Here is a 22935-nt window from a genome sequence, read left to right as displayed (position 1 = left end):
ACCTGACTCAAATGAAAACTTTTCTTCCAACCTTCTTTGTATTCTGTGCCACGAAATAAAAAAAAATTGAGAACTGCCCTCAAAGTTCTTTAATTTAAAGAAATGATGTTTTACTCCTGTATTACGTATCAAACGCACAGGTCACAGCCTTCCTTTGCCCAGCAGGTGGCATTGCTCTTTCTCAAAGCTGTTTATGAGCCGGCATTTGATCGTAGAAGAAGAAACACAGCCCTGTTTGTTTTGGTCTGTTGTCCTGACAGCAGCCGTTAGCTTAGTTAGCTTCAATATGTCAGCCACAGAAGACGACACGGAGCTTAGGGATCTTCTGATCCAGAACCTGGAGAACAGCGGAGTCCTGAACAAACTGAAGGTTCGGAGGAAGAACTTAAACTTAAAGAAGTTTCACTTTAAACCACTCGATGGAGAGGAGGGGCTAGGCTAGGCTAATGTTAGCCCGAGAGTCGGTGAAGTTCAGTGAAAGTCTCTCACGGTACTGATAATAAAACCTGGTTCTTTTAAGACTTAAATATTGATACCATTTTTTTAAAATTGAAGATAGAAAATCTTGAATGAGTTTTTTTGTTTAATTTTGTCCGCTAGTAGCAGTTAGCTCTGGTGATGCTAATCGTGCTACAGTGGTTAACATCCCCTCCTCCTTGATCAGAGAGGTTACTTCATTTTGGTAGATTTACCAGAGCTATCTGGCTTGGTTCAATTTTTTCGGTACTTTTTCTTAAGTTAAGTGATATGTCTTAAACATATTGGTGCTTTTATTCTTCTAAAATAGCTTAAAACACTTGAACCAACAGCTTTAGTGACTGAACTGGACAAAGTCTATAAAAACAAATAAAAAACAAATAAAAAATTGGATTAGTAGGACTTCTATGTCAAACAGAAAGCTTTTACATAGAATATAAAATAGAATATACTTTATTATCTTAAAAATTTCTGAAACAAATGAGAACATTTTCGAACAAATAGCAAGGGTTATTTTCCAACAGAAGCAGATGCTGTGAAAAATAATGTAAATAAGGACTCCAATTCAGTCAAATATTTAACCATAAAAACTTTCCAGTCAGTCTCACCTGTGCCTGACACCTGTGTCTCCTGCAGGCAGAGATGAGGGCTGCAGTGTTCCTGGCAATGGAGGAGCAGGACAGACTGGAGGTGACGCTTTATTTCTCTTTCTGTTTCTTTCTATTTTGTTTGAATTTCTGAAGTAACTTTGATTCAATATTTATGATTTTCAGAATAAAACTCCTCTGATCAATGAGAACCTGAAGAAATTCCTTAACACCAAAGACGGTGAGGCTTTTATTTATCTTTCATTTCTTTCTTTGTTTTATTTTTCATATTCTTCTATACTTGAAATTTATTTTATGGCACATTTGCACTTCAACCTGTATTTTTCATGTCTCTATCTTATTGAATTAAACTCCTCCAGAGCCCAAATTTCTGTAGCTAATCCCCTTGTCTTCCTCATGATGATCAGCTGAGTCCTCTCCTCCTTTTGTGATGCTGGTTTCAGATGTTATACGGTTCCTTAAAGTGTTTAACAGTGCTGAGTTGTTCTAGGATGGGAGGTTTTCATGGTCAGGAGTAGTTGTAGTTCCTGTTTGTATCCACAGGGTGGAGCTGTGGTGTTGTCAGACAGCCTGAACCTCAGCTGCTCTTCCTGGGAGAAGTTTTGATAATGAAACATGAAACATTTATCATTACATGAATGAATTTGACTTTAATGAGTGTCTTTCTGCAGGTCGCCTTGTGGCCGCCCTCATGGTGGACTTTCTGCAGGTTTTTAACCTGGACTTCACGCTCGCCGTGTTCCAACCGGAGATCAACCAGGTGAGCGTATCAGATAGCGTGTGTGACCACAGTCTGATGCAGCGTTTCTGTGGTCTGTGGGTGAGAAAACAAGATCTCACGATGTCGTAATCCTCTTGTTTCCTGGTTTGTGTTCACACGTGTCACACTACCTCGGACTCATTGAAAACCACGACCAGAGACTTGTTTCCTCTGTCTCTTTGTCTGCATTCAGATCAGAAATCGCAACCTTTACTTAATGACCACAGAGATAATTGTAAGTGAAGCCTTGGCTTGTTTAATGATAAAACAGGCTTCACACACTGCAGTAAGACCAGAATCCCAAGTTGTTCTTTCCAAATATTTTATGCACTGTATTTTGTGGTGTGTTCGAGGACTTGATGTTCCCTTGAAATTAAAATTTTAAATGTTTCCTTTCTGCAGATTGATATGACTGTGTTTCTGTTTGTTTTTTTTTGTTTTTTTTTTTAGCTGAACGGTCTAGACGGTCGGGACCTGGTCTGCAGAGATCTAGGTCTGTCAGAGTCCGAGGTGAACAGGAACTCTCCTTTGCTGCTGGAGCTTGTCAAGAGACGACACAAAGCCCCTGAGGTGAGAGCATACCAACCAATCAGCAACCTCACAAACATCCACCAATCATCTGGAAGAGCTGCTGGAAGGCCCACAAGGGGCACTGTGATCAAAAGTGTTTAAAGAGGGGGTATTCTGCTTCTACAACACGGTTGTCCACCATTGTTACTGTTGTCGTGGTGAGGTTGGTGCATGGCAATTTAGGTTGCTACACTGAAAGTATAATGCCCAAAGCAGAGTGTGTTGTCAGCATTTCCACTGAAAACTCTTGCTTTCTGTGTACACAGCAGTGGTGGCAGTGATGTTGTACAGAAATTCCACTTTGGGGGAGGTTTTTAAAAGTTTCCAATTTAGGTTGACTAAAACACCAATTCCATTTAAATGAGACATCAATACCTTTGTGTTTCATCCTATAACTGTTGTTATGTAAATAGCTTGTTAAATAAGTATTTTCTAAACACCAGTGACAGAAAAATTGAGATTTTTATGAGCTGTTAATCATGTAAAGATATTATGGGGGCACCAGAGGAACAGAAATAAGGATGTACAAGCCCTGTGTTGTGGTTTGACAGAAAATAGATGCTTGTTTCCAGCTTTCTTGCAAAACCTTATGTTATGCTGGTTCAGCTCAGTGGTTAAATGTTGCACTCTTTGTAGCAAGTCATCCTTTAATATCTGCTTCCTGTTTCTGATTCTGTCCTCTAAGTAAAATATGAAAAGAAAAACAAAGGTTCAGCTCCTTCAATGTTTTGCTGTTTTTGAATAATGTGAATGGGGTTGTGATAATTCAGAGGTTTTTATTGCAACACATCTATTGGACCACAGAAATATGTTCTCTGGTTTCTGATCTCTGCCTTTTTTTACAGGAAAACAGAAGTGAGACCATCGCTAAGGTGAGTGTGTATGCGTGTGTGTATGTTGAGTAACAAAGGGTCACAGGCTCCATGCCACGTGTAAACACGCTCATGTAATTGGTTGCATTATATTGTAGTTTCTGCACAATTGCGTAATTAACTAAAACTCAGCCATGCAGACACACGTGTGTGTGCATGTGTCAGTCCTGACCCAGGTGTTTGTGTTTGTGTGTGTTTGTGTGTGTGTAACATTTTGCAGAGTGCAGCTGTTTGTCAGTCTGGTTTGGCTCATTATTTTTCTGTTTTTATGTGCATTCAGCTGCATTTTTTCCCCTCATGTTGTGGCTGCAGATGTTTGTGTGATGATTTCTCCTGAGTTCATTTTGAAAATATTTAAAACGACGATTTATCCAACATCTACGTGTTCTGTTTGAATCAAACCACTCACACACACATGCAAACACATGTGAGTCTCTTATTCAATACCTGCTGTGACCTCTTAAACTCACCATATGTGAGTGTGTGTGAGTGTGTGCGTGCGTTGTGATCCACGTCCTGGTCTGACAGCAGAGACTCGATGTAGATTTGGTTTCCTGTTGATCTCTGTGTGTCGTGGTTTCTTCTGCGAAAACTAAGAGTGTTTCACAATACACAAAATAATACACACAAGACTACGCACACGCTGCTTTTGAATCAAGTGTGAGACCTGGTGTGTGATCCAAGACATGATGACATGTTTTTAAAAGTGCATGTTGTATCTGTGTAACTATACGTGGCTGTGCTGCTGATGATCTTGACCCTGACACTCTTGTAAAAGAGATTCCCAAACTTGACAAGTTTTTTGGGTTAAACAAATACAAATAAACACAATAAATAAACCTCTCCCCACCATATGGCATCATGTGGCACAAAGCTCTCTGAGATCAACCCGCCAAGCAGAAAATCTGTCCCAATTTGTTGCCTGGTGGGTGTTGATTTCATACCCTGCTTGTGCCTTTTGCTTTCTTCCTTTTGCTTTTTTTATCTTTTAACCTCCATCAAAACCAACATGTGAAATAAATAAAGCAATAATTCAACACTGGTTTTCTGCTGACATGAGTTTTCCTCTCCTCTCTGTCTCACAGGAACTAACTCAGAAACAGATTGCACACGCTCGCAAGAAGTTTGACACCTACGACAAAGTGAGTGTTATGACTTGTTCCGTTTGATGTCTTGAAGTTGGGAATTTGAAGCTGTCCCTCCAAATTGGTTTTGCAAATTGTTAGCCATTTTTTCTTGCCTGTACCAGCATTGAAATAGCTGCACTTTAACCATGCTTATTCTGAATTCAGTCTTGTTTAGTGTCAAAATTGATCACACTGATAGGTTTCATCTGTACAGAGTTGCTTATATTGTTTTTAAAAAAAATAAATCTGGTGTGTCCAGATATGGCCAGATATAAGCCAACAATGCTAACAACAAAAAGAGCTTTTTGGTAAATAGCTTTCATATTCATACTTGGGATGCAGTTTTCCATATGTGGCGTCATTACCAGCTCCAACTTCTGAGAAACATGAAACCTGCCCTTTTTCACCTTTGTATGATGTCATCATTCTGCAGCCAATCACAGCCTACAATCTAGAGGTTAACTTGTTTAATTGTTGTTTTTTTTCCCGGCAGGATGCGAGTGGCTCGGTTTTAAGAGAAGATCTGAAGAATGTTTTCACGGATTTGTTCCCCAGTTTGAGCAAGTATGTCTGAACCAGGATTTTATTCAGCCAAAAAACAGAAAGTATTTCATTGGCAGAAGATTTAGTGAGAAGAAGACCTCTCTCAACCTTTAGTACTGTAATTTCATTCATTCATTTTCCATTACAGAAATTCAGACTCATAGATTTACTCAAGAATTCTAGTATAGTATCAAAAATGAGGTAGTTTGACTTAAATTTCAGGACATTCCTCCAGCAGTATAAAGTTCAAACACAAACTAATTTTTTTCTGGTTAACGTCTCTTCAGTTTGATGAAACAAACATCGTTCTTAATCTCAAAATTGTAGAATTCCACACTCTTTGTCATGCATGTACCTGAATGGTTGATATTACTCAGTTTACAAACAGAAACCGGAACACTTCTCATATTTCACAGTTTCTGTTTTTTACTGTTGTGTCAGCAAATATTACTCCATATTCTTTCAGCAGTGTGAAGCTGAAACAGAAACTGAATTTCTTGCAGGAACATGTTGGAGAGGTTTATCACTGATGAGCTGAAGGCAGCTGACAAAAGCTTCTCCAGAGGTGAGAGTTTACTGCGAACACTTGAGAAATGTGTTTTTAATGGGGTACAGCTGACTAATCAGATCTGGCTCTGACGCATCTTGGAGCTTAGTTCTGGAGTTTTCAAACCTGGGAACAATTTTTTACATCTTTGGACCTCAAAGTTAGAAGTTTTAAGAAATGTCTCCACCACTAAAACCTAAAGAAACAAACCAAAAACATACTGACATTTCTATACAGCTTCATTTTTACATCACACTCTAAACTAAATGTGTTTCCTCACAGTGATAGACTTCCAGTTCTTCCTGGACTGTTACAGACGTCTCTTCGCTCAGTGCAGAAGTGTGGTGAGATCCACTGGCTCTTGTTTTTTTAACCTCTTTGGTCTCACCATCTATAAATCTAAGTGTTAGCATTCTCAGTGTTTATCCTTGATGTCTAACTTTGTCGACTATGTCCAGGTTGTTCAGGCCTCTGATGTCAGTCAGCCACAGAACCTCGTACCTGAGGATAAAATCAGCTCTCCATCTGTTAGTAAGGTACGTCTTCTTTCACCTGGTGGTGTCTCATGTTGGCTGCTGCTGCTTTCTGTAATAAAAGGGTGTCATCTTTGACCTCTTTAAATTTTTTTTCAACCATCAAATAAATATTTGAGAACACAGGCTCATAAATATATATATACAGAATAATTTGATCAGGATAAACATCCTTAATTGACATTTTTGGGACAGTAATCTTGTTTGTTTGTTTATTCACATTCACACCAATCATGTGTTGTCAAAACCAGGTTGTAAACATGTTAATTCTGTTGTGAAGTTTTTAACATGGGGCTCTATGGGTACTGACTTACTTTTGGGGACAGCCTCTGGTGGTCACGTAAGGAACTGCAGTTTTCCCAGCTTTAACCAGAATCTTGATTTTGTTACGAGATTAAAACTAAATTAAATTCATCAGGTGTTGGTGAGTTTGAGGTTGTTGGGTGGTTACATTCAGGTGAAGGTGATGTCAGACTCGGGTGAGCAGCAGCTGATCCGTGTCCCTGTCGTGCACAGATCCCCAGATTTAAAGGCCAGACTCACAGAGGCCAGAGTCAGACAGCGGCCAAGGTAACAACATGAGGAGCAGCTCAACTTTAGCTTCATGCTAACACACACTGATGTCATAATAAACAACACCCCTGCTTACTAACTCTGACATCCACATGTTTCATTTTCACGCTCTATCATGATGATATTTATCATTCCTGAAGAAAGATGAAATAAAGAGCGGAACACATCACCTGCTGAGTGATGAGACTTTACCCATCCTCTAAATCATCAAACTAACATCCATCAAACTGTGTTTTCATGTTCGAGTTTCTGTACTTTTAGCATCAACATTAGACTGTAAGTAGTTTTTATTGTCATCATCCTGATATCACTTGTTTGTTGTTGGACCACAGTTTTAAAACCTCAACATCAGCTCCACAGCAGCTTAAAACTGATTAAAATGTCTTCTTTTGGATTTTAAAGCACATTTAGAAAAGAGTTCAACAACAGAAAGCGCCCTCTGCTGGTTGAAAATGGCATCTATTATTTTTCACCTCGCTGCTTAAAATATTTCTGTATGTTTGTAGATTTTCAGCGTGGAGGTTACATTCCAAGATTTATGATAACAAAGTTAGCTTGAAAGGTAGGGTATGCAGGATTTTTTTTTAGTTGTTAGTAAGCACAACATTCAAAATGGGCTCCTCCTCCTTGGCTCAGTGCCAGCGCCAGCACACACCCACTGTCTCTAATCATGACTATGTAAACGCACTCACTAGCCCAGCAACCTCCTGTAGCATCATGTTTGTATATGGGAGAGACTTGAGAGCTGTGCACCAGATTTGGCATGTTATCATAAGCTAGTCACAAGTATTTGACACATACCCAGTTGGCAGAAAGCTAACTTGCGCCACTCTTCATCCCAGGCTGCTTTCCAAGTTCCTGGAAGCGAGTGAAAGTTGAGCCGGGTTTTTGTTTCACTTAAGTTGTTTTTTTTTTTTGCTGCGTACTACATTCACGATCTGAGCCGCTTCTTCTTCCACTTGCTAATCAACATGCTAAGTCACTCACACACTAGTGGCGCTGTAATTGGCTGTGGTAGCCATGCCTACTTTCTGTCCAGAAACATCCACAATCAAAATGTCAACATCCAGTCACTGGAGGTGGTTGAGGCAGACACAGACACTGACACACATATAGAGGCTCAGAAGTGATTAAGTAGGATCATTACTGAAAAAGTTGACATTTTATTTTTGGTAAATCCCGCAGACCCTACCTTTAAATGTGTTTAAAATGAAGAAGCCATTTCAATCAGTTGTTAAATGTAAATAAAAAGCTGCTTTTTAACTTTGAACCTCTTTTAAGTTGCTGCTTCAGTTGCTGCTCTGCTTTTACTCAAGTTATCTGAACATAATGGAAGTAAATACATCATTGTGTCTTTTCAAATCCAAACTCTTGCCTTTTAAAAAAAACAGCTTGGATCAGACATTCTGCCTCCTGATCTTTGGCCCAACACGTCACTGCAGTCACCCAGTGCTTGACCCATTTCTGAAGCATTTTTTGTCCTGTTTTGTGCCGTTGCTCAGGACTCAGAGGCCAAAGGAGACTTTAAACCTCGAGAGACGTCAGACAACAAAGCCTCTTCCTTTGGCCGGCAGAGGGACCACCTGGACCTGGACTTAGAGGTGGAGGACGATCCTGATGAGGGGGATTCCTTCTTCGACGACCCGCTGCCTAAACCACAGAAGACCTACGGCTGGTGAGGACACCTTTCACATATTTTTGATCCATCTCTGCTCATGTCACAGTCATTTCAGCCTGTTTACCTGAAAAACGATGGCTGACTTCAAAGTGTCTCATAAAGATAAGAGACTCAGCAAACAGGAAACCAAAGATCAGCTCTCATGAGTACAGAACTTTTTTTCCCCTGCAGCCTTTTGTGTTTTTGAATATGCAAACAAACTGCAGCTTTAGATGTCGTGTCTTTCTTCTATTTCCCTCTGCCGCTTCATCTATCCTAGCTCTCCGTTTGGAGAGAAGGATTCATCAGAGAGGACAAACAGTCAGAGAGAGTGAGTATCAAACTGTGTGGCTCACACAATTCAGAGATAAAAGTCAACACTGAGAAGATTTGAATGAAGTCTTTAGGATTATATTTGATAGAGTTGGACTCATCTTAGACCGAGGTGTCTGTGATAAACATCCAGAACATGAGGTACACATGTACCCTGAGCTCTGGATCAAGTTATAGTTCCTGGAAAGACTCAGCCAGTTTGCAGATTCACACACCAAATCAAAACTGGAGTTGTAAATGTTGTCCTTGCATTTAAGACTTGCATTGACTAAAATACAATATAGTTGGTGGTAAATACTGACAAATAAATGTAGCTTCAGTGGTATTCCATATTTAAAGTTACGCGTGTGGAAAGATTGAAAGACAAACTTAACCAAGAGCAGCTATAGCGCTGACTCTGTTAGTTAAATTACGGACCAACGAACATCAGATTTTTTTCTTCTAACATTACAATTATTTCTCCAAACTATTGTAACATTATTAACGCAACATTTCAATTTAAATTTTGTGACTGTGTGGTTGAAATACTAAAACTTTTGCTTTCTGCATTACGACTTTATGATTCTAACATTGCAACTTTTCTTCTGACCTCATGTTTTTATCGTACTTTTTTGACTTTTCACTGTAACAACATAACTTCTTTCTCATAGCCATACAACTTAAATTTTCTTTGATTTTTTCGACATTACTGCAATTTCTTTTGGGTTGTTTTTTATAGCTTTAAAACTTTAGACTCATAGCATCACAACTTTTTTGTGTGAGTTATTACAACTTTTCCTCATAGCATTACAACTTTATTCCTGTAACTCTTTTCTAAAAACTTGCAACATTATTCCTGTAACAATAAAAACTCTTTCTCGTTTTATGACAACTTTTTTTTTTCTTGACCATACAAATTAAATTAATGAAACACAACAAACATTGTAACATTACTGTAAATTTGGCAACTTTTTCTACTTAAAGCTTATTTTACAACTTTTTTTCTTACATCTTATGACTTTATTAAAAGCACTTTCTCGTAACATTACGACTTACTTTTGTGGCAATGCAACTTTAAATAACTTAGCGCTGAAAACATTGTAACATTGTGGTAACAACAATTTCATTTTTCACAACTCAGGACTTTATTCTCGTAACTTTAAAAGCTCTTCCTTGTAAAATAATTTTTTTTCCCATGACAACAGTGAAAACATTGTTACATTACAGTAACTGTAATGTATAACTTTGTAATTGTAACATTAGGACTTTTTCCTCGTGACCTTGCAATGTTATTCTCAAAACATTTCAACTTTATTAAAAAACTACATTATCCTAATGACCTCACAGCGCTATTCTTGTCACCTGATGACTTAATTCTCATAATGTTGCAACTTTTCCCCACAACATTACATTTTCAAGCTCAAATTCTCTGTTTAAGTCTTACTGTGCAGCACTACCTTCCCTGGTTTTACAGTTAGAGATGCCAAACAAGCATCTTCCCTCAAAAATGATTCAAATTTTTATGCTTAGAGCTCTGCTGAAATGAATCCTTGTTCCTTTATTCTTCCTCTTCTCCCCCTCCTCTTTGTTTCTTTCTGCTCCTGTTATCATTGAGTTGCAGCAACACTCAGGATGCACTGAACACACTCAGAGTATAAATCTGACAAATAATCTGTCCCAAACCGAATGTAATGCTCTCACCAAATATGGCCACTTCCTGCTGAAACAGGAAGTATGAGGTTATTAAATAAAAGTTTGGTGCATCCTGTGAGTCCCTCTGAGCACGCTTTACCTGTCCTCTGATTTCACTGCCTTTCTGATGTCCTTGTATCTGTATTGTGTCCTTTCCTGCCTCCCTGCAACCTGCCCTCCCGTCTTCACCTGTCCTCCTCACCTGTGACTCCCCCCTTCCTCACCCTGCAGTGTGGCCCCTCTGAGGGAGGAGTGTCTCTCTGGGCCCGTCGTGTCCCCCATGAGGCGAGGCAGAAGCCTCAGCGAGTGAGTGTGCACGCTCTCCATGTGTCCGCCTCCCATCTGAGCACAACGCAGTTATTTAACGAAGGATCTTTAAATTAAAGTGTTGTGTTAAACCATATCAGTGCAGGTTTGACAATAAAGGAAGAATCTGCTGTTTTTTGCCACCGTAAGCTTCTGTATCCCTGTGTGGTGGTGTGAGTAGTTTCTATTTTTAGCTCCAGAGTAGTTTCCTTTAATTAGTCGGTTTCTTAAAGGGGGAAAAGTAGACCAGACGCAGCCTGAGGGAAAGAGTGCAGTGTTTCCCCTCAGGTCAGACCTAGATTAAACTTCACAGATGAATCACAGCTGTCCTAATCAAACTTATATTTTTAGCTCTTCAGTTTCCTCTGTCCTCTGTTTAATGTCACGTTCATGCACGTTTCCCTGCAGCACGTTTTGAGTCATCAGGATGTTTTTTTGGTTTTCATGATAACGGTGACTTCTGCTTCAGTTCAGAGCAGAGATAAGCATGTTTGAACATGTGTGTTGTGGCTGCTTTTTGATTTCCCAGCATGCTTGAGTAGAGTAGTGTATATGTCCTTTAAGGTTCATTCACACTGACACGGCTCAGGAGGAAGCAGAGTTAGAGTCGTATTTGATGTTTTATGGTTGTTATCCCTCACCTGACGTGACCCGGTGTGATGGAGACTGTGTTTGATGTAGTGAGATGTGTGTAATCGTGGGAGAAAACCAGTGTCCGTGTCAGTGTGTGTTAGAGTGTGTGTGTGTGTATGTGTGAGTCAGATTTCACTTCATCAAACTTTAACGATCTCTGAGGATGAACCGAGCAGTCAGCGAGAGGCCCAGGACTTTCTCGGCTGCGGCTTTCAGGGAGGGAAACTAAACGTCTGAGCTGTCCTGAATGTCACATGAACCCTGAGCTTAGTTTTCTGCTCGGCCGCTCGCTCTGTGCGATCTGGATCCAGACCTCCAGGCTGGAAAGAGAAAAAGTGAGGGCTTCTTAACGAGGTCAGGGTGTTTGTTGGAGTGTGAGGATGCCAAAGTTCTGAGGAGACCGCCTTTCACCTTCTTGTGTCTCTCTCTTGTCCTCTCTTTCTTCCCCTCTGTGGTGTCAGTCTGTCTGTCCTGGCTGCTGACTCAGAGGGCAAGCGAGACGATCCTCCCTCTGAACACAGTCAGACCTCTGAGCTCAGGTGAGCCTTAGGTGCACGTTTCCCTTCTCCACCTCTCATCTGTTGAATCAGTCTCTATGTCAACAACATTTTTAGAAACAGGAAGGTGATATTTATGGTGCATTGGGTGCTAATGCAGCAGAATTTCAGTCCATATTTAGTCTCCTGTCTTTAGTTATCACTCTGTAAGACATAGACACAGAGACATAACACCCAGCTTAAGTTTAGCTTTGATTTTCTGAACAAATTTACACATTTTCACCCTGCTTTTACAAAGTGAACATCCACAGATGGACTCCAAACAGGAGCTTCCTGCAGATTTCTTTTCATACACTGCAAAAACTCAAATTTAAGCAGGTTTTTCTGTCTTATTTCTATTAAAAATATCTTATTAGACTTAATAAGTGCCACGTTTTCCTGAAAAGTGCAGAACAATGTTTCATTTGAGATATTACATCTCCAAAATGAGTGATCCAAGCGTTAGAAAAAGGGTTGAATTAAAACGTCTTTTTTTACAATTTTCCAGCAACTCAATCGCCATTTCTTTCTTTTGATCTTGAAATAAAACATTTTTCTTGAATTTCAGGTGACATGGCTTATGTTCCTACTGAGCAAAGGGCATCCTTTCACAGTCATTTTTGGAGGTGCAGACTGTTCCTTCAGACTATGTCTTTTTTTCCCAGTGTTTACTGAATGTCTGTTTACAGTGCCTCTGTATACCCCCCCCAAAAAAAAAAAAAAAATTCCACCAGGTCTTGAACCAGCATCCCTCCAGAATCAAAGCCAAGTCCCTATGAACTGAGCTACTATCGCTACCATCACTGTAGCCATTTTAGTCATTCTCATTGTTTTTATCCTACTTCAAGTTTCTATGTACAACTGTCGTCAAGTTTCTAAAAGTTTCATACTGTTCCGATTAGTTTTTGACCAGCCTAGTTGGATTTTCTCAACAGCAGATGGATACTTTAAATACATACAAAGGCCTCATACATTTACACTTCAAACCTGAAGCTGAGCCAAATGAAGCTACAGGTCCTAAATGACAACTACAACTCAAAACAAGACAAAACACTTTCTTGAATTCGAGTTTTTTGCAGTGTACTGATGAAAAACTGTACCTCCAGATCTTAGTTAGCAGCCCCGTGCAGCAAACCTGCAGATATTTGATAATACATGTCCATGACAGAGAATATGTGCATGGCTGTTTAGTCGTCTTCCTCAGCTTACTCTGTGAGGTTTCTATTCCAGGAAGCCAGATACGTCCGGGGCCAGAGAGAGTCCAGTAGGGTCCCTGTCAGAGGCCTCAAGGCCAGGGGGAGGAGGGAGCAGTGTGTCAGAGCAGAGCCATAGCAAGAATGGTGAGTTTGACCAGAGAAGGGGCCATACACGTCTAAAACATTCTTCATCTCACAGCGAGAGTTACAGTTTCATCATTTTTTCCACTCAAAGGATTTGTGTCTCGTTTTCCTGCAGGAGCATCAAACTCCAGAGACCGAGGATTCCGAGACTCGAAGGCCCTGAACGATAAAACTGGATCTCTGCATTTAGGTAACTTTTAATCATTGTTCACTTTTTGAGATTTTTTTTCTTAAAGGATGAGGGGTTACAGTAATTAATAATAATAATAATAATAATACATTTTATTTAAAAGCGCCTTTTTAACACCCAATGACACTTTACAGAGAATAAAAAACACACTGCATTAAAATCACAATTAAAATAAATAAAAAATTCAGCTGTGTCCCTGCTACTTTCTCAAGGGGGGCACCATTGCTTACAGTCGCCACAGCTAACTCACTAGTTTCTGCACCATTGTCCTAAAAATATGTTGTTTTCTCAGGTTTGTGGTTTAGTTTCAAAGAACTTAAAGCAGCAGAAGGAGCTGGTAACATCCATGTTAAATGTTTTAAATTCAAAGTTTTTGCTTCTGAGACATACAAGAGTGTCATCTGCAATGTGTAGATAATCTGATCTCTGTTTAGGAGTAATGTGTTCATCTGTTAGCTTGTCTAGTGATCATAAGGATTTCTCAAACTCTGACTCTTTTGTTTCGCAGATGATGACGTCGAATATGATGATGACTTTAACAGGTGGGACTGAAGATATGCTCTACCTTTTTTTTGAAATGTTCTTAGTATGAAATATGTCTTCATGCAGAGTTTCTCTGACTTAGTCTGCTTTAAGTTTCGGTGAAGTACTCTGGAGAAGATACGTGTGTCTTATATTGAGGGTGGTGTGTAACATCTTTACCATCAACCCAAAAACTGGAAATTTACCCACAAAAATCAAACTAAAACAAACTAAATGATGTTTTTCAACCCTCACTAAATTGTGTGATTTTTAAAGTATTATCCTCAAAGATATTGAGTAAAAATTCGCTCCAAAGTGGGATTTTTAGAGTTGTAAATCTTGAGCAGCAGTTTGGTTTAACTCCCTCTCTGTTTTTCTGTTTTCTTCAGTCATCGCTCTGATCTCTCCAAGAGCGAGCTCAGTATCGGCGAGGAAATTGAGGAAGTTTCCATTGAGGGACCGGACAACAGCGACAAGGTGATCCCCCACCTGGTCCACCTGCGTGTACCGCCCCTTTAAATCCAAACATTAACCCTTTCACTTTCTCTTTCTTCTGCAGTTTGATGAAACCACACAGGATCTGAGCGTCTCTCAGCTCAGTCAGAGTCATGGCGCTGACTACATGGAGGAGGTGGCCTGACCCTCCCGACATCCAATACGCTGTTCTTTCCCATCATGCACCTCTTTGTATCGCTGATATTTAAGTCTGTACAGTTTCAATGAGCAATAAATAAAACTGTTTGTTTTAAGAGACGTTTGATGCTGAGTTTTTTCACCATTTGTATTGTCTTCTGTAAGATTTCTCTCTCCGTGGAGTTTTAATCTGTCCCACCGAAACACCTGAACAAAGCCTCATGGTAATATTTGAAGAAATACTTTGGTCAAATCTACATACAAAGCATCAAATGTTTTGGTCCTAAAAAAGGCAGATCAGGTGACAAATGTGGGAGATACCCAGATAAACAGTGGGGAAAATAAGTATTGAACGCATCAACTTCTTGCTCATTACATTTATTTCCAAAGCTGCAATTCAAACAAAATTTATACCAGACATTGGTATTAACTCAAATAATCCACACATGAAAAGAAACCACAACATTCAAGTCCATAAATAATGATTATGTGGAATTAAGTATTATAACACAGGAAAAAAGTATTAAACACACCATTGAAAGGCTGTATACTTTGGCAAGGAAATGCACCAAACCACCTAAAATCTGTCAGTAATTATTACTTTAACTTCCAATTGGTGCAAACCAACATCAGCTGGGCTAGAGCAAATTGATGGTCCTATAAAAAAAAAGTGTTTTTTTCACCAAGCAGTTAAATACGACACACTTCATGATGGGTAAAGGCAAAGAGCTCTCTGAAGACATTCACAACCTGATTGTTGCTCAGCATCAGAATGGAACTGGTTACAGACTTATATCGAAGCACCTGAATATTCCAGTCAGCACCGTTGGGGCCATTATTTGCAAGTGGAAGAAGCATCACCTTACCATCAACAGGCCACGCACAGAAACTCCTTGCAAGATTTCTGACCAGGGAGGCAGAAAGATAGCCAGAAGAGTACTCAATGAGTCAAGGACCACCCTGAAAGTGCTCCAGAAAGACTTGGAGGCAGCAGGTACAATTGTTACAGAGAAAACAATAGGCAATGCACTCCACTGCCATGGCCTCTATGGACGCTCAGCCCGCAAGACTCCATTCCTCAAGAAAAGGCATGTTGAAGCTTGTTTAAAGTTTTCTAAACAGCATCATGACAAGCGTGTAGAATACTGGGAGAATGTTGTCTGGTCAGATGAGACCAAAATTGAACTTTTCACCTGTCATGCTACATATCATGTTTGGAGAAGAAATGGCACTGCGCATCACCCAAAAACACTAAACCAACAGGGAAGTTTGGAGACGGAAGCATCATGGCATGGGGTTGTTTCTCATCTCATGGTATTGGCAAACTTCATATAACTGATGGAGCAATGAATGGAACCATGTATCAGGAAATTCTTGATATGAATCTGCTGCCATCCACCAGGATGATGAAGATGAGATGTGGCTGGTCCTTCCAGCAGGACAACGATCTAAAGCACACAGCAAAGTTGACTCTCAAATGGTTTCAAAAAAAGAAAATCATTCTGTAAGAATGGCCTTGTCAATCACCTGACTTAAATCCAATTGAACATTTGTGGAACGAACTAAAGAAAAGGGTTCACCAGAGGGCACCAAAGAATATTCAAGATTTAAAGACAATTTGTGCAGAGGAATGGGCCCAAATCACACCTGAGCAGTGTGGGCGATTAGTTAAAACATACAAGAAGCATCTGGAAGCTGTCATTACAAACAAAGGCTTCTCCACTATTATTAGATGAGTCTCAGCGTGTTCGATACTTTTTTTCCTGTGTTATTGTACTTAATTCCACATAATCATTATTTATAGACCTGAACGTTGTGATTTCTTTTCATGTGTTGATTATTTGAGTGAGAAAAAAGTTGACGTGTTCAATACCTATTTTCCCACTGTAATTCATGTTTTCTTTGAAAAGTTCCTGAAAACATGAACAATTAGTGTCAAACCCCTCTCTGCTGGATTTATCCTCCAAAAACGTCTATCCTCTGAATATCTGTCCACTTGCTGATGTCTTCTATTCTCTCACTGATTCCTCTTGACCTGGGAGTCTTTTACCGTCCATCAAAGTGATGTTGTTAAGGTAAGAAATATATTTTTTGGTGGTTAAACTCCTTTTGTAGCTTGACAAACCATTGTGTGGCTGTAGAGGTTTGTCAACATGAAGACATTACTGACTTTGGCGGCCCCTGTGGTGAAAAGCTGCAATTGCAGGTGTGCTTTTAGACCATGTGACGAAAGTAGTTGTAAAGTGTGACGTCTGATTGAATGTGAAACAAAACAGAAACTCCATAAAGGAAGTCAACCTTTAGTCAATTTCATCCCACAAATGAAATTTCTGTAATATCGAGCAGAGTGGGGCCTGTTCATCTGTTTGTAGTAAATCTGTTTTATTGCAGATAGTAAGTTACACTGGGGCCTCAGTCTGGCTTACTTTACATTTAGTTCAACAAAAAGGAGAGTAAAAGTTCAACTATTGGCCAACACCCCCCTCTTTAGTGGTCTACCAGACATGTAAACCTAGTTACTCAAGCTTTTCCATGTGACCGGCGGTTAGCCTCCAACAGCTTCCAGGCAGGGCTTCCTTTTCTTGCATGATTCTCTGTTTACTGTCCAGTTTACAACCAGAACAAAAAGAGAAGTTGAATTCACTTCTTGAGATGCTGCTCAGTCTGGAGAGGAGAGAGATGGCTCTTTCTCCTTCATTTGTTTTCGTGTTCATCTGTTTGTGGCGAGTCTCAGTTTCACTGTAAACAGTAAGTCACACAAAAGCTTCACTAAATTCAGCTTTTGTTATTGTGTCTCAGCGTTAATATTTAATCTGAAACTGACTGTTAACAAAGGGGAATAAATCATAGGGTGACGTATGTAAACACTTGTTTCTCTGAAGTCCAGACTAGAGAGCACACGGTCTTCTTTTTATGATTCTGTTTTAAGACTCATCGAGTTCAGGTTGTTCCATTGCAGAAACACCAAACCCCCCTTTTTCTTTAAGGCGTTAAAACTAAATAAATGTGTAGACTGGGTTTACACGTAATGATCCTTTAGACATCATTAAATGGGATTGCAAGGAGATGAGTCACCGAGAAAGTGAAAGAAGGTCTTGAAGGGGGCCTCCTCTCTCTCTTCCTCTTGCTCACACACACACGCATACACACACTTACACACACACACACACACACACACACACACACACACACACACACACACACACATACGTTCCTCTTTCAGTGTTTTCAGTGTTGTTGAATGTCGGGCGGCAGCTGTATCACCACCATCACCTGAACAAGCGACCGGCAGCACGACACACAAAAACAGACCTGTGAGTTTTGATCTTTTCATTCAACTTTCTCTTTTTCAACAAAAACATTTTTTTCTTGTTAAGCTATTTGTTACTTTTTATGTCTCCTTGTTCCTCCATCGTCGCTCTGAGGTTGTATTTGTAACAAGTTGAATTTGGATAGAAAGTTTGATTTATGCACCAGACTGTTTAGTTTTTGTTTACCCGTCAACAACTTGGTTCTACTGTGTAATAATTGGTGCAATACCCTCATTATAATCGCACCTTTGTGTGTATATATGTTATTCACCTTTATGACAGTACCGTGTAATCTGATTGTTTATGGGACAAAAAGTTGTCCCTACTCTGCAACAATTGGTGCAATTATTGATGCAACATCCTCGCACCTTTTGCTCTTTCATATGTAACTTTCAATTTTTAGGTGCTTTTGTAAAGCTTGTTCTTAACTATTCTGCACTTTTTATTTCCATTTTCTATAAAAAGTCAAATATATTTGTGTACACAGTTAACTTTTTTAAGTCGTGTTAGATGAATCTGTTTCTGTACCTTTTCTCAGACTGTAACACGCTGACAGATGAGGTAATGTTTTGAGTCGTGTTATCTTAAAAATCAACAGGAAGTAAAGATAAAACAGATGACTTAGAAAGATAAGCACGCTGAAGCATGAAATTGTGTTGTAGAAGTGCCAAAAAAAGACCCAACAAATGTTTAAAAAAATGGGGTAAAAAGTCAAAAGAGTTATAAGAGAATTTTAAAAATGTTTTCCTGACACATCTTCAGTGAAACCCTCCAAAATAAAAGACTGATCAATAATCATTTAAATGAAGATAAAGTATTAATGCTTAAGTTTTTTTAAATGACTCAGAGGGGATTTCTTCATTTCACACATCATCCTACTCTTTTTCAGATGTTTAAATCAAAGTGCCACACTTTTTTGTTTCGCTATAATTGAACTGATCTGTCAGTACCGGGGGGGGGGATTTTTTTTTTTTTTTATGTTGTAAAAAATAAATTCTGGATCAAATGGATCTGTTTCTTGTGAAATAGCATCAAAAAGAAACAAACAGAAAAAATAAAAGAAAAAACAAACATAAGTTGTCCCTTACAGGCTCCTGTAGAGGCTCTTTCAGTTGTAAAACATGACTCGACGTGTTGGTATTAAAGGGCTCTAACAAGGAAGTCCTGTTAAATGAGTTAACATCTTTGAGGTGACACAGCAGGTTTAACAAGTCCACCTCATCCGGAGACTCGTGTTCAGAGTCTTTTACGTTCCCCCATCACTGTGGTGGTGAAATTCTCTCAACAGCGTTTTAAACTCAATCAACATCCATTCCAACCAAAACACGACAAAATTATCTCTCAATCCTTCTCGTCCATTTGTGTCTAATATTTTCGCCATCACAAACATTGATGAAGCTGAGCACTTCCGCCATCTTTAACTTCAGGTGACATTCAAAATATGGGAAGTCAGAGAGGACAAATTGAGCTGCTTTTGCATCACGACTGACAAGCAGAAGTTCAGAGCAGGAACTCGTCGTGTTTGAGGAACTTTCAGCTTTTATAAAAATCTTTTGTTTCTTCTTTAAGATCAGATTTTTTTTACTGCAGGTGAGCAAAAAACACTGATCTGTTTCCTCTCTGAGGTTTAAATGTCAACAACAGAGCGGTGAATGTGTGACTTCATGTTTTCATGCCCCTCACCCTGACAGAGCTAGTAGAAGATTAGTGCATCTCTTAATGCAGATATCTCTTTACAGATTTATTTCCACTGTTGCATTATTTTTGACTTCTTCTCTTTTTGCGTACACATCTTGTTTCAAAACATAAATCCATCAGGTTTTGTTTTTCTCTAAAGTGTCCTCAGATAACTTCTGTGATGATTTTACCCTATAAAGATCAGCTCGATTGATTGTCGTGATCTCTTCCAGCAGAACCACTTAACAGGGCACGACTGTCTGGTGGATCTGCAGAGGATGATGTGAATGCAAACCTCTGAAACCGCACATTACATCTCATCTGGGTCACTCAGTATTTTCAGGCTGAACTGACCTCTTTTTTTCTGCAGGCTTCCTCTCAGTGTTTGCACACCTGGGAACAAACACATTCTCATTTTCACCACCTTCATCAACCACAAGTGGAACAGTTTCAACCCCGTCTCACTAGCAGAACAAACTCTGTACCTTCTTTTGTCTCATGGTTAATCAAAGTCTTTGACATTTCTTCTTCTCTTGTTTCATGTCATCAGAATATCACCTCATGTAAATTAATTTCATGGTTTTAGCATCACACTGAGGAACAAACAGTCACTCCTGTCTTCCTCTGGAGGCTTTCAACAAGGTTTCTGAATGCAGACTCTCGGTTTTAAAGTGTAATTGCCAGTAAAATCTCCACAAAGAAGGTGTGATGTGGTTTCATGGCATGTTTTGTTTTAATCCAGGGTGTGACGTAGAGAAAATTTGTGGCATAAAATGAGTAAAATTGAGTAGTATTTTCAGTCCTGTTTTCAAATTGATGACGATGAGACTCCCACAAACGCCAATATGACACAAAAAAAGGAAATGAGAATAAAGACTTCACTTTAGATCTTCCAATATAGCTGCAAAAACCATAAAACCTGCTCCTTTATATATTTTTAATAATCTAATGTTTGTGTTAATCTGCAGATTAAATCTCATGACTTCCCTAAGAGCGTCCTCACGAGGTTAGCCCTTGAGCAGGTGGTTTAAATCCATTCTGTGGCCACTTTCCAGCCACACTCTCACCCTGTTTCCTGCTCTATCCACTATTCTGTCCTCTGATTAAAGGGACAAAATATGGACAACAAAATAAAACTAAATTACATTCATGTGTTTGATTTAGCTTGATTTAAAAATTAATTTAAGTGATTGGACGTTTTGGAATAAATTAATCAGATTTAATCACAATTAATTGCATTTTAATCACATATCAGTATTTTTATGAGAAGCCTTTTTTTTAATTCAATGACTGAATCAATCAATCGGCATTTAAGCTGAACAACAAAATCATGCTTCTTTTCAACATTCTGCAATTTTTCATGTGAGGTTCAGTTAAAGGAACATTTCAAGCACATTTCTACAACATTTCAAACAGGCAGTGTTGGCATGGCTCAACGAAGAAAATCAAGTCTTAAAGGACTTTTTTGTGAACTTTGAACTTGAAAAACCGTAAAAATAGTGGATAAAATATTTTGTAAATATTAAGTGCCATTTCTGCCATCTAGAATAGCTTAAACAAAAAATGGAGTTTGCTGAAAGATGAACTAAAATACAGTTACTATGAGCCGTATCAATATTTTTTATTTTTACTCCTCTAACTCTAACTTCTTGATTGTCACATACCTCAAATCAGGCTTTTTGCCCAAAATAACCAAACTGTGATTGTTTATAACTGAAAAACAAAAGAAGTCCTGCCAATTCCAATAGCTTACATGCTGTTTGTTCTTTGGGTTTTGCATTTGTATAAATAACATCGTCTGCAATGAAATTATATAATTTGTGGAAAGGATAAACAGAAATGGCTCCATAAATGAGCCCTGAGGGACGTCTTTAACCTAGGCTGATGAAAGCTCAACTTGAACTTTAACTCTCTGTCACTAATACTGGATTGTGTTAGACTGGTGGAGTTAAAGGGAAAAACAACAATCATGACGTCATTATTATTATTTTTGGTTCTTTGGTTGATGTCTGAAAAATTCAACCCTGGCATTGAACTGACGTTTCATTTTGTCCCTTTTCTGTCATTGTTTAGATGATGGAGCTCCCAGAGGAAACGTTTGACGCCAATGAGGGGACACTGGATAGCTTTTCATATTATGACTATAACAACACTGACGATGGACTCTGTCCTATGAAGAACCACAGCGTTGAGCAGGTGGTTGGCCCGTACATCCACTCCATTATCTGCGTCCTGGGTTTCTTGGGGAACAGCCTCGTGATCCTCACCTATGCCTGTTACAAGAGGACCAAGTCCATGACGGACGTCTACCTGTTGAATGTCGCCATCGCAGACCTTCTCTTTGTTCTGTCGCTGCCTCTCATTGTGTACAACGAGATGTCGTCATGGTCCATGGGGCCGGTGGCCTGCAAGCTGCTGCGCGGCTCCTACAGCGTCAACCTGTACAGCGGCATGCTGCTGCTCGCCTGCATCAGCACAGACCGCTACATTGCCATCGTCCAGGCTCGCCGCAGCTTCAGACTGCGCTCGCTGCAGTACAGCTACATTATCTGTACCGCTGTCTGGGTTGCAGCCTTCCTACTGTCCATCCCTACCTTCATGTTCTACAACTGGTACGAGCCGGGGCAGAACAATTTTACTATCTTCATCACAGAGGACGACTACATCCCAGAAGAGGAGCCTCCTGAGTACGTCTGCGAGTTGAAGTTTACGGACAGCACAACAGTCCATGAGACTCGGATTGTCATTCCCAGCTCCCAGCTGGCTGTGGGCTTCTTCCTGCCGCTGCTCATCATGGTCTTCTGCTACTCCGCTGTCATTGTCACCCTCCTCAAAGCCAAAAACTTCCAGCGGCACAAAGCAGTGCGGGTGGTGCTTGTTGTTGTGGCGGTATTCATCACCTGCCACCTGCCGTACAACATCACCCTGCTGTACGACACCATCACCATGTATGATGAAAGGTCTTGTGAGAGCGTCAACGCCTTGCAGACAGCCATGACGGTGACGCAGACCATCGCCTACCTGCACTGCTGCCTGAACCCGGTCCTCTACGCCTTTGTGGGGGTGAAGTTCAGGAACCATTTCAGGAAGATCTTCCAAGACCTGTGGTGTCTCGGGAAGAGGTACATCGCACCGCGCCGCTTCTCCAGGACCACTTCAGAAATGTTTGTATCCACTCGGCGCTCGGTGGATGGATCCAGTGAAAACGGCTCATCTTTCACCATGTGAGGTCCACAATCAGCAGGTCATGTGCTCAGGACTTCAGATCAATGCTGAGCTTGAAACTTGCAGGACATCCAAACATAAATCTCAGGAACCTTAAGGCAATCTGAAAACTCAAAGAAGAGATTATAAAAATTTGCTACATCTGTTCTTTCTGTTTCTGTTTTGAAATACTGCAGAGCTTCCTGTTCATGGTTTAAAAAATGGTTGAAATGAAACAACCTGAGAGGAGAATAGCAGTCTGTGGCTGACAGGGTCACAGCTCTCTCTCTCTCTCTCTCTCTCTCTCTCTGT

At 39.8% G+C, this 22935-nt stretch overlaps 2 protein-coding genes across 8 annotated transcripts; both read left to right on the top strand.

Moving 5' to 3' along the window:
* The first annotated feature begins 192 nt into the window (after positions 1-192).
* cep43 (centrosomal protein 43) lies at positions 193-14520 on the top strand. Of its 7 annotated transcripts, none has more exons than XM_074685610.1 (21): positions 193-370; positions 1114-1167; positions 1251-1305; positions 1757-1845; positions 2296-2415; positions 3261-3287; positions 4373-4429; positions 4908-4978; positions 5461-5522; positions 5787-5848; positions 5963-6040; positions 6554-6607; positions 8113-8285; positions 8548-8598; positions 10503-10577; positions 11672-11749; positions 12977-13086; positions 13202-13276; positions 13785-13818; positions 14188-14275; positions 14358-14520. In XM_074685610.1, exons 1-21 carry the CDS (start codon positions 194-196, stop codon positions 14436-14438), a joined length of 1671 nt encoding a protein of 556 aa, XP_074541711.1. In that variant the 5' UTR covers position 193; the 3' UTR covers positions 14439-14520. The 7 variants fall into 7 exon arrangements, with proteins under 7 accessions (XP_074541711.1, XP_074541710.1, XP_074541713.1 ...); XM_074685609.1 differs by having other exon boundaries at positions 4905-4978; XM_074685612.1 differs by lacking the exon at positions 6554-6607 and having other exon boundaries at positions 4905-4978.
* A 3149-nt stretch (positions 14521-17669) lies between these two features.
* LOC141801999 (C-C chemokine receptor type 6-like) lies at positions 17670-22655 on the top strand. Its single transcript, XM_074685382.1, has 2 exons — positions 17670-17745; positions 21493-22655. The coding sequence occupies exon 2, from the start codon at positions 21493-21495 to the stop codon at positions 22645-22647; it is 1155 nt and encodes a 384-aa protein (XP_074541483.1). The 5' UTR covers positions 17670-17745; the 3' UTR covers positions 22648-22655.
* Positions 22656-22935: the final 280 nt, after the last annotated feature.

Source organism: Halichoeres trimaculatus, unplaced genomic scaffold, assembly GCF_033239565.1.
Source record: "Halichoeres trimaculatus isolate MK-OKI-2021-1 unplaced genomic scaffold, fHalTri1.1 fHalTri1_scaffold_13, whole genome shotgun sequence".
Taxonomy (NCBI): domain Eukaryota; kingdom Metazoa; phylum Chordata; class Actinopteri; order Labriformes; family Labridae; genus Halichoeres; species Halichoeres trimaculatus.
The sequence above is the reverse complement of the archived record's forward strand: the minus strand, read 5'-3'. Positions and strand labels throughout refer to the sequence as shown.